At 38.5% G+C, this 11,864-nt stretch overlaps 1 protein-coding gene across 1 annotated transcript; it reads right to left on the bottom strand.

The window, feature by feature from the left end:
• Nucleotides 1–1,006: 1,006 nt before the first annotated feature.
• On the bottom strand, nucleotides 1,007–8,551 carry slc6a1l (solute carrier family 6 member 1, like). Its single transcript, XM_053314069.1, has 14 exons — nucleotides 8,314–8,551; nucleotides 8,065–8,196; nucleotides 7,260–7,360; nucleotides 6,329–6,438; nucleotides 6,075–6,207; nucleotides 5,159–5,293; nucleotides 4,964–5,067; nucleotides 4,724–4,848; nucleotides 4,113–4,225; nucleotides 3,849–3,980; nucleotides 3,354–3,456; nucleotides 2,944–3,044; nucleotides 1,642–1,809; nucleotides 1,007–1,102 (listed from the first exon to the last, which is right to left on the bottom strand). Exons 1-14 carry the CDS (start codon nucleotides 8,549–8,551, stop codon nucleotides 1,007–1,009), a joined length of 1,791 nt encoding a protein of 596 aa, XP_053170044.1.
• Between the last annotated feature and the right edge of the window lie 3,313 nt (nucleotides 8,552–11,864).

Raw genomic sequence — 11,864 nt, forward strand, 5'->3', positions numbered from 1 at the left:
GATCTCTTTCCAATTTTACCTCAATAACTTCCTCAACACTATACTACTACTGTAGATACCACAAAATGACGATGGGGAGTTGATTTACCAGGTGCAGTTTATTTTTTTAAATTTTTTTTTTGACATGACATGACATGAAACAACTGGAGTAGTCCCTCATACATCTCATTTTACATACAGTATTACCCAAACTGACTTGCACATCATCAGCTATTTAAAAAACAACACTTATTTAATTTATAAAACATAAAATAGTGACACAGTAACATTTTATTTACAGTTTTCTAATGTTTTAATCAAATGTGTTGCCATAAAAACTAATATTTCTGATAAGCATCACAGCTGAATTAAACAAGACATTATGGTAAATATACTGCACAGCTTTCATCACATTCATTACAAATATTCTCTTTTAGTGTTATTTATGTCAGTCTGAATAAGCAAAGACACCAAGTATAACAGAGTGGCCCACATTTTTACACATACAGACATTTTTTATGGTAAAATATATTTATTGTACTGCTATCTGGACACAAATATCGCAGTGGCTACTTTGATCATTTGTCAAACTGGTCCATAAGAAATTCAAATTTAATGCATTCCAGTTTTATACACAAAGTCAAGTTTCATCCGATGGTTTATTGTCTCCATGTAGCAACACTGATTGCACTGAGAGAAAACTTTAAAGTAGGATGAAGATTAAACTGTCATATATGTGGAATACTGCAATGTACAGAGGCTCAATGCCGATCTAAAGAATTATATTTATGGTCAGAGCTCAGTCTTTTTACTGTAAAAGGAAATATTATTCTAAATTTATCAAAAAAGCTTTCAAATTTTCTTCCTTTATGCTACTGATTTTTCAACACAATTTAAAATAGAGGAAAGCATCATATTCAAATACTGTACAACCTTCCATCTATTCAAGTTTCAGATTTCAACATAGACTAAGTCGTGGTTGACGGGGGAAATGGCAGTCATATTACTTCACCCTGACTGATACTGGCTAGACAGGAGCTTCACCAACACTCCCTGTGTGTGTAAATTCTTCATGCCCCGATAGGTTTTTATCCTGCTGGGAAGTAGTCATCTTCCGCCAACGCTGGTCAAGTAAAGAGAGTTATATCAGTGTCAGATTAGTCTCAAATGCTTAAAAGCTGACATTTAAAGTTATGTGGAGCAAAATTTATACGTAAAGAAAGAATATTAAACAAAATATTATGGGAGGAAAAAGGAAAAGGGGAGAATACAGGATGTCAAACTTCTCAAGGAGGCACTGATATTTCAGTATTCCAGTATTGTAGTTTTGACACAGTGACAAAGTATTATCTGGGAGAAGCTGTGATCACCTTCAAAAGGTACCTCTCTACCTAAAACCTTGATAATGAGATTGGCCTCAAGCCAAACTCATCATTTCTGTTCCCTGCTGTACGACAGCAGTCTAAATAACAAAGAGAGAGAACATCCTGCATTCCTGTGCCTTATCTCTCAAGCATCGCCTGCACTATTTATTTTGTTTACTTTCAGTTTTTCGCTCTGTGTACCATTTCCATTTAGACATAGCTGTGGTTTACAACTCTTCAGCTGGAATGATTAAAGATTTAAACAGAAAGAACAGCGAGCTGTGTTAAAGGTTTGTACCTGCTTGATGCTTCCTTTGGTGGTGCAGAACATGTAGATGACGTAGCCAGGGATCAGTATCATGGAGGACATAGCCATGACCCAGCCAATCACTTGGCCCCACAATGGGTACACATACTTTCCCAAGCTCAGAGGGGTCATCTCGATGGCACTGAAGGTAAACACCCCCTACAATATAAAATGATGTCATTATGTTCCTTCCAACTATGGCCAATTAACCAATAAAAGATTGTTGAATGAGTCCTGCAAACACTGATTTGGTGGTGGAGGCTACAGTATGTTAGAAAACATCTAGATTAGATTAAAACTGATCTAAATTCAGTTGAAAAGTGGAACTCAAATATAGCCACATAATCCTGTTGAAACAGGTCTGTGAGGCCGTACCTAGGTTTGAGTTGAATGCTACCTTTAGCATGCTAACACTCACAGTGACAATGCTAACATGCTAATGCTCACGTCCACTATCTTAGCTTAGCGTGTAAGCATACTAACATTAGACAATTAGCACAGTAACAGAGTAGGTCTTACAGCTGAGGCTCATTTAGATTTAGATGTATAAAACTAAAATTCTGACCTGCTAATGTTGCTAGAAGAAAAGTCATGGGATTGATAAAGTGAGTACAATTCATCATGAGTGGGACATGACTGTTTCATGGCAAGCCAACCATAGCTGTTGAAACAAAACCACAAATACCAACCTCATGGTGGCGCCAGAGGAAACGTCAGGGAATCACCAAGGTCAGTAGGATTCTTACATTGGGGTTAATGAATTTAAGTGCAAAATGTCAAGGCAACTAAATTAAGTCCATGTTTAACATATAGGATATGTCTAGCTGTCTTTTACCAGCAAATCATCAAATCAGTGCTTTTGGGGGGTAAACTGTGCATATTCATTGTGGCAGCATATCATTCATTTTCCATCTGTATAGCTGCCTTTAATATTACACTTCCTTTATCACTAGATGAGATGTTTAAATATCGATGTTCATCAATGTGCAATGTCCCTACCCAAAAATAAAGTATTATTATTATTACTAGCCTACAGCACTGGAGATAAAGATATTGCCATGATTTCCCTGAGGGCCTGACAGTCCACGGATGAAGTACAAATCACCACATGGTGGGGGAAACTAATTCACCAATAGCATCAATCCTATAGGCTATTGGTACAAGCTGTAGCCTGATGTGTTCATAGATCTCCATGATGATGAAGAAAGCACATTAGAGTTTGACTGACAATATCACTCTGTGGTTGAAGGGCCTGATTCATGAAGTTTAAATCAATAACCATTCCCCGCCTACCAAGCAGATCATTGGGGTGAAAAACATCCAACAAAGCTTCCACCAGCCACATGGTCGATAGCCGATCATGTCCTCAATGTTCTGATAGAACCTTTCAGCTCCTGTGGCATAAAGACAGGAGGACAAAGAGAAAAAAGTGTGTGTTAATGTGGAGATTAAAACTCTTCGAGAACAAAGTCTTATGGGGTGAAAAAAGGGGGAAGGCTAGATGTTTAGTTCCTGGTGGATAGCTACATCATATAGAAAATCCACATACTTTATTCACTTGGTGATGTGACACAATGAAGCCTTTCTATACTTTTTGAATTAAACTATCTCAATTTATTTTAACTGTTTTTTTCATTTGGTTGCAGTACCCAGAGTTTGGCTTAAGAACGAAGACATTAAGACATCACAAAAACATTTCCTACCATAAAACCAGGATATGGAAACTGTTTCAAAGAAGACGAGGTAGAGGAGACACATCCCACTGGCAGAGTAGTAATCAAACAGCTTGAACACGTACAGGCCACCCTGCGAGATTTTAACACACATATATCTGATTTAGAGGCTGAATATTAATTTCCCTCTTCTTTTGTATGATGAATGCCAAACGCAGGTTGTTGTGAGATTGTTGTGCCATTATGTGTAATGCAGGAGGTAGGTGTCTAATGGTCTAAGTGTTAATGTGTATGTATTCCTGTTGTGTTTTAATATTATTTTTCATCATACACAAGGACATCCTGCAGAGTTACAGTAAGTGCAGCGATTTTGAACAAATAAAAATCAAATAGTTTGCTCAGACATGCTGCAGAGCACAATCATTCATATTTCTCTCTTTCTCTTGTTATTTTACCTGCATTATAATTAAAATACAATAATGATCTAAGGCCATTTAATATAAAAACAGATGCACACAACCACACCTGTGTGATGTTTGAGAAGCCAATGACGAAGGAGATTAAGCACACAATGAGGATGAAGATCTTCTTCCTCTTCCTCAGCAGTAGTGGATATTCATCCATTAGAGCTGTGATGAAGCCTTCCACAGTGCAGAACTGAGTGAACACACACATGCACACACACACACACATACACAATAGCTTCAATTAATACCCACAGTACACAGCCAATTAAGAAGTCTGGATGAGAAAAATAATAAATAGTAACTCAACAACAGATATATTTACCTGACTGTCCAAGCCTAACATCATGAGCATGGAGAAGAAGAGGATAGCCCATAGAGAAGACATGGGAAGCTGCGTGACAGCTTGGGGATAAGCTAAAAACGCCAGTCCTGGACCTAAATGTCACACACAAGACACACTTTTTAAATTCCATATTATAGCTTACTGAAATTCTTTAAGTCCCGCTCTTCTTGTTTCTTTAATTGGATGTTTGAGCTTCACTGTGCAGACCAATGTATGTGCTGAGTTTAATACTAGAAGGCTATTTTCATATTCATTTGCTGAAAGTGGAAAGTTTCTCTGTGCTTGCTGAACATCTGAGTTTAAGCTGTGTATCATGATCAAAATGTTTGACATCACAACTACTTTGGAGCCAATCATGGTGCAATATACAACTTATAAAAGCATAGTGTATCTTTAGAGTTCATATTAAGATAGGTCTGAACAAACTCCACAAATTGTATCAATACTTTAGTTTTACTTGGAGAACTAATTACAAAAACAATTTAATAACACATTTTTGTTTGTGTTTTAATTCAATTAGGAGAATAAAGCTAATATTTCTTTCACCAAGACATTTTTGACTGACCTGCCATGCACCTATAGTAACGTACCTGATGCTGCTAATTCCTTAACAGGTTTCTTAGTGATATAGGACATGAAGCCTACGATGGAAAAGATGACAAAGCCAGCAAACATACTGGTGAAGGAGTTAATGCAGCACACTATGATGGAGTCCCTGGAGAAAGAGGACCAAGACGTACAGTTACAGGAGGAAAGGAGAAAAAAACAAACAAACATATGACATCAACCATCAGAGCAGATATACAAAGCTTGTGATTGCCTGCCCGTACTTGTACACATCATTGTTGTAAGAGTTGTAGCTCCCCAGTGCGATGAGCGAGCCCAGGCCCAGTCCATAAGAAAAGAAAATTTGGGTTGCTGCATCCAGCCACACCTGTGAGACAGCAGATGTACATATATGCCCATGTTTATGTCTATTTATCTGTGACCATGTTTGTGTGATTGCCTGTGTGCAAACTATCTACCTCAGATTGCATGAGCTTATTGAAGTCTGGTGTAATGTAGAAGCGGATCCCATCTATGGCCCCTGGTAGAGTGACCCCTCGGAAGAACAAGATGAACAGCATGAAGTAGGGATAGGTGGCTGAGAAATACACCACCTGTGAGAGAAAGAGAATAACCTCATTTTATGTGTTCAAATAACATTTCCTTTCTGTTAAAACAAACCCACAAACCCTACTTGCCACAGTACCCAAGAGTGAACATTTTCTCAGCTATTAAAGCATTTCAATGACTTCTCTTCAACAGAAGAATTTTCCAGAGCTTTTCACATGTAGCACCCAGTTTTGTAGCAAAATGATTATGCTTAATTGGTAATGTCCGTCAAGGCCAGGGCCTTAGGGGAATTCATTTCTCTCAGCACTCAGAGATGCCACACATTAAAATCCAATTATCCTTGGCAGGGAATGTGTAAATGTGTTTCTGCTCACATACATTACATCAACTTGCTGTAATTTAAAAATCCCTGGCAGATTTATCTCTTTTCTTATCATCTCTGAATGGTCTTGCAGTTTGGGATTAAATAATATCTTTTGGAATATTTTGTATTTATCCACCTGAGTGAAATGTTGAGAGATGAGACAGCAGAATGGCAGCAAATAGATTCTGAGAGGATACATAATAGAAACAAATGTTCATCAGATTTTTAAAAAATGATTTAAAATGTATTTCTTAAATTTCCACTCAGCCAATAACATTTCACCAATGCCTCCTGAGCTGCTGTGTGTGTAGTCATTTTTTCATTATTAAAAACTTTAATTTTCAAGATGAGGAGAAAAGGGCTCGGATAAAGGAGACTGTGAAATGTAGCAGACAGTCTGAGGCCGGAGAGACAAAAATTCAACAAGAAAAATCGACAGAAATTTAAGCAGAAAATCTGACCTTCCCCGTCCACTCCACTCCTTTCCAGATTGAGAAGTAGACAAGGACCCAGGCCAGCGCCAGAGTACCCACTAAGGGCCAGCGTACCTCTCCCGGCTCCTCCAGGCCACCAGACAGCTGATGCATGTTCCGCCTACAGGAACACACATACACATGCACAAATAGCTTCCAGTAAAAGCTTCACATACTCTTTTATAGAGAATCATGCACACTCATACATATGGCAGGAATAAGCACACATCTCACTGACTTACTCCCAGAACTCAGTGACAGCGCTGGTCAAGTTGGTGGTGTCTGTCAGACTGTAGTTGGAAAAGCAGTTCTCTGTGTTCCAGGGGTTATCACAGCTTTGCCAAGGCAGCTCCTACACACACATACATATGTATAAACAAAACAAGCATGTGCATTTAATGATCCAACTGTGATTTTCGCCTTCAGATGAAAACACTGAACACCAGTGAACACTTTTTTTTAACTCAAACTTGTGATGCCTGATCCATTTTCCTCACCACAAGAGCCTCATGCATGATTCATGTAAAATCTTTAAATCTCTGCCACCAGGCTTCTTTGAGCCAGGTTGTCATGCTGAGAAATACAAAGGCTGAATGAGGAAAAGCCAAGACAGAGCAAGAAACCATAGCGGTTGAAAAAGGTTTACCTACCTAACCAACACTTTTCTGAATTGACATTGAAGACTTTCTCTTCTGTGGATGATGTCAAATTGCAGCTATTGTGATTGATTTGGTAAAATAATAACATCAAACACATTTTCCTATTGGAGTATTCAAATTTAAAGCCAAAGTCTCAACTCCTTAGGGAAATATGTATCTCTTTAGCTGTGAAAGGCTCCACTATGTTCACCAGTTAGTTGCTAATCTTTTGTTTTTGCTGGGCAGGTAGCGTTAAGTATTATCAGAACTTTTTTGATCTGAAAACACCTGCTGGCTGTGACTGCTTGATGGTGAGAATGAACCAACCAACCAGTTGCAGGCCAGAAAACCAAAGACACTAAAACACCCCATAGAGCTGAGGGGAATGGCTAATAATTGCTAATATGAAAATATTGCTTTATGCAGCTTTAGTTTCACCTCTGAGATTTCTGATACTCTTCTGTGTCTCTTTCAACTGTGTCTCTTCGACTCCTTAACAAAAAATGAAATAATTAATATTGATAATGTAACATACCGAAGCAAAGGAGTTGAATAAGTAGTAGAGTGCCCAGGCGATAATGATAATATAGTAGATGTTGAGCCAGAAGGACAGCACCACTGCAGCCAGGCCAACACCTGAAGAAGGAAGCATTATACAGTACATTGTTTTCAGACTGCATGTAAACTAACATGTAATGCAATGGAGGGAGCAATATATGCAAGCAGAGGCTGTACTGTATAGCTAAAGGGAAAAAAAGGCGTCACTCATCATTGTCATTTTGCTATTTCTAATGTTTACTTGCCCCTGGCATTCATTGTCAGTTATCAAAGTAGCATGTTCACTACCACAGTGTCTGTGCTGACAGCAGATAAAGATGTGCTTCACTTGAGATATTTGAGCTTGGAGGCAACAGTATAATTGATACCACCAAACACTAGAGCAGTAAAATATTCTTAAATTAGAAAATTGTCAACAAAACTAAATTTCCTTTCTTACTTTACTTATTTTGCAACTTTGCATCCTTTTGGTTTTTGTTTGAATTTTTTTTTAAAGATGACAAACAGTTCAGTTGCAGGAAGAAAGAGCTTGATGTCAAGATAAGTAAAAAGTCAACTGGAGCAAAACAGATTTGCATTTTGAGACCACTCAAGTATCATTGGTGGTAGAGTTTGAATTCAGTCCCCAAAGAAAATTATAACTGATGCATCAATTTTTAGTGGTTAATGCATATTCTTGTTGCTATAGGATACTCACAACGCTTATCCACATCACTAAATCACTCAAACTATTTATGTAACTTTACATAATAAAAAAAACTCTTTGTATCCACACATCTCACCTTTCATCATTGGGATGAGCTTCCACACCCCTAGCCCTCCCACTGAGGTGAACTGACCCAGGGATGTCTCCAGCAGGAAGAGAGGTATCCCAGCAAACACCAGGGTCAAAAAGTATGGGATCAGGAAAGCTCCTGACACATCAGAAATAGAATAGAAGAAGTATTTTCTCAGAATTAACTTTAGTTAAATCCATGTGTACTGTGAGTTTTTTGGCTGTGTCTTTCTCACCACAGCACATGAACACTTACCTCCCCCATTCTTCCCACACAGATAAGGGAACCTCCAGACATTTCCTAAGCCTATAGCGTATCCCACGCACGACAGCAGGAAATCAAATTTGCCCTTCCAGCTGCCTCTGTCAGGTGGCTCCTCTTTTTTCTTTTCTTCTGCAGAGGGCGCCATGTGATCCATTTCTTCAAAGGGAACTGCTTGTTTGACCTCTGTTGGGGAATTTAAGTCCACTGTACTCTGCCCAGTCTTCCCCATGGTGGGACCACTACAGGCCAGTGGGTTCAGTAAGCCACTTGGTCTTCACAGCCTATAATGGTTGCAAATAAAAGTCTCTATTCTTGTTCAGCTGAGTCACTGGCAGTGGGTTGACTAGACAGTTTCAGATGGATGTGCTGAAACACTGTAGAAGCAAGAAGAGTAGCAGAGGTGTGAGACCAGGCGAGACTTTTATTTTTTTTGTTTTACAGTGTTTTGGTGGAGAGAATACTATTTAAATTAGATTTATTGATGTTGAAGCATTTTTATGGTCTATTACTGTCTTTTTATGAACTTGGGCAATTGGCTCCCAAAACTTAGGTTAATGACTAGCACATAAAAGTAAAAGTGATAGAAAACATAAAAATCTGGAAGACTGATGAGGGTGCATCAAATGTGATACCAGTACCCAGTACCTAGGACCAGCACCAGACTGTACATGCCAGCGACTGGCCAGTCTGTTACCAATCCAAGTGTCCATGGAAGTGTGTCAAAATGGGAACTTGTTGGTCTTGAAACATCTCCAATACAGTACAAACAGAATGCCTATGTGCTAGCTAGCTTTAAATCCAGTTACAATTCACGCCTGTAGTACTGATGCACCTCTCTTTCCAGTGCACCCCAGTCAAGGTCATGATTAGTCAACAAAATGCAGAAGAACAGAAAAAGACAAGGAACAACATAGCAGGTACCTACCCTTTCCATTACGAGTTAATGTTGGTGTCATTGTGTAATGTCGTGTTTTTGTTAATGTCATTGTGTTTTCCTTTTTGACGTTGTGGTTTTGTTAATGTCGTTGTGTTTTTGTTGTTGTCGTTTGCCCTTCAGGGCCACCGTAGAGTTCAAGCGGTTCTGTTTGCAAATATTGATTGACCTAGAAACTTTCACAATCACTTCATGCCATTGCTCGAGGTTAATTACAGACTGTTTGCTAACACATTTTCTAAAAGACATAAGATGTTCTCTGTTTAACACTGATATTTTTTCATCTCACTCTCCCACACATAGGAGCTTTGACAGCACCTTCATGCTGAACTTTCTCAATGTATTATTCTCCAGCATTTAGGACGTGTACAAAATCATTAGCCATGTTGCCTTGATTTGAAAGCCTGTTTCACTTAATTCATTGATTATTTCTTTCTGATACATTGTGTCCACTGTGTTTTTATTCAAATATATATTATTTTTCATGATGAAAAGGCTTTGCATAATTTCATAGATACATTATTTATGCCTGCTGGCCTTTGATGCAGTTAATAAAAAGCAGTATTGGCAAGTGCAGTGTATATATGCAGTGGACACAGATGATCCATATTCAAAATACAAAAAAGAAATGCAGTGTAATGGAAAAAGTTACAAGTAGTCAGACTGATAAGTTCAAAGCAGTTAAAGTGGTGTGTAGTGTGATCAATATTGATCAAACATATTCCCTCCTGCTGTAAAATGAGTTATGTTCCACATTATATGAAAGTTATCAACTTCAGCTGGGTGCATTACCGTGAAATGATCAAAAATTGTTGTCTAGGTGACCAGGTATATGTGCTTCAAAAGCATACCGATAATATGAAACACATCAGAGATTCCCTTTGAGGATGTCATCCATTCAGATTCAAAAGAAATCCTGAGAGGACCTTTTTAGATGCCTTTTTTTATTCATGCCTTTCATTAGCAGAAAGGTTTTGTCTTTTTCAACAAGTACAGCAATAACCTTTAATAAGAAAAGATTAATCAAGAACTCATATTGATTAATATTTTCATTTTTATGGCATGTGGTAGTCTATAACAACCAGTATGTGAAATACAGGGAGTTTTAGGGGGTGTCCTGGACCCTAGCCAACATCTTAAGCATATCTTATGGAAGTAGGCTTATCTAGACAATAAGGGTTATTTTCTTGCAGCTATTGAAATGTTGTATTTTAAACCGTGTAATCAAACCATTTGCAGCATTTAAATACAATTTGTTCTATGTGGTTTCTATCTGCATATTTAAAATGTTCCAATAAATCTGAACTATTTAATATGTTTCAACATTTCAAAATGAAACAGACCTCATGTCACAGAACAAACTAATAAATAGGCCAGTAAAAAACACTACCATGCGTGTTCTTACTTATATATACTTCTAGTGGCAGATATATACCTAGATGCATACGCATTTCATACACTGTGTAAGACTATAGCAAATTTTGTTAACTCTCCAATTTGTGGATGCACTATAATGCCACTGACAAAATTCAACTTTGGGAGCAAGGTGCATCCTACCTGAGAGATTCCTCAGTCCTTTATCAGGTCATCAGCTTCAGCTCCCAACAATGGCACCGCAAAAATCCTGAAACATCAGCTTAACATCCAAAGGAAGAAGGAATCCTTTTTTTGTGTCCAACTGTGAAAAGCTTCAAGCTGTCTCTTCAGGCCCAGAGGAAGCCACAATGTATCTGCTGCTCCAAAAGATTTTTCAACTCACTCCTTCCTGTATACCGTATTTTGGAGGACCTGTGGCTAATCCTGTAGCCAGTATCGAGCAGTTGATAATAAAGTTCGACCTGTGTGTCTGCTTTGATTACTGCTCAGTTCTGACTAGCGAGGCCCCGAGGCCATGGGGGATATGCCAATTGCCCAGTGCTGGTGGGGAACTTTAGCAGCAGCAGCAGCAACAGTAATGTGTGTTTGTGCATCATACATATGTGTTTGTTGTGATGGCTGTGGTCAGCTCTTGCCAGGATTGTTACCATGGTATTTCTCAACAGAGAAGGGCCTGATCAGTGAAAGAGGTCGTGGAGTCTTGGAAAATGAAATGAGCAATGACTGCTGGCAAAGAAATGCCTGACCATAAATGCGGTCATTCCAATATCAGACTTTGACAAAACCAGCACATAAAGTGACCTCATATCTGCAGTATTTTCTGTCTTCCAAACTTAATATAGGACAGATCAAAGTATGAGAGATACCATCTGACAAAATGTAGGTTTTATTTTTTTTTTCTTTTGTAAACTCTTTTTGTGATATGCATTAGGACCATTCATATGCATGAGATATACATGAGTGCTGCCATGCCATATGCCAGCCATCTCAGGCAATGCCCCTCCATCTTGGCATTGCATCTTTACACAAATAGCAACGCCTTCTGCTAGATTGTGCAAACAGATGCCAAATAGACCATTGCATCCAGCACTTTAGGCAGACACACAGACCCAGGGAGACAGATGAAATTCAAAGATTGTGCTTCAGAGAGCCTGCTGCTGTGTGCCACTCTCATTGAACTATTTGCCATGAAATTGCCACTTCATTTACAAAACACTGTCTTCAAGCGATG

This window comes from Scomber japonicus, chromosome 23 (assembly GCF_027409825.1).
Source record: "Scomber japonicus isolate fScoJap1 chromosome 23, fScoJap1.pri, whole genome shotgun sequence".
Lineage (NCBI taxonomy): Eukaryota > Metazoa > Chordata > Actinopteri > Scombriformes > Scombridae > Scomber > Scomber japonicus.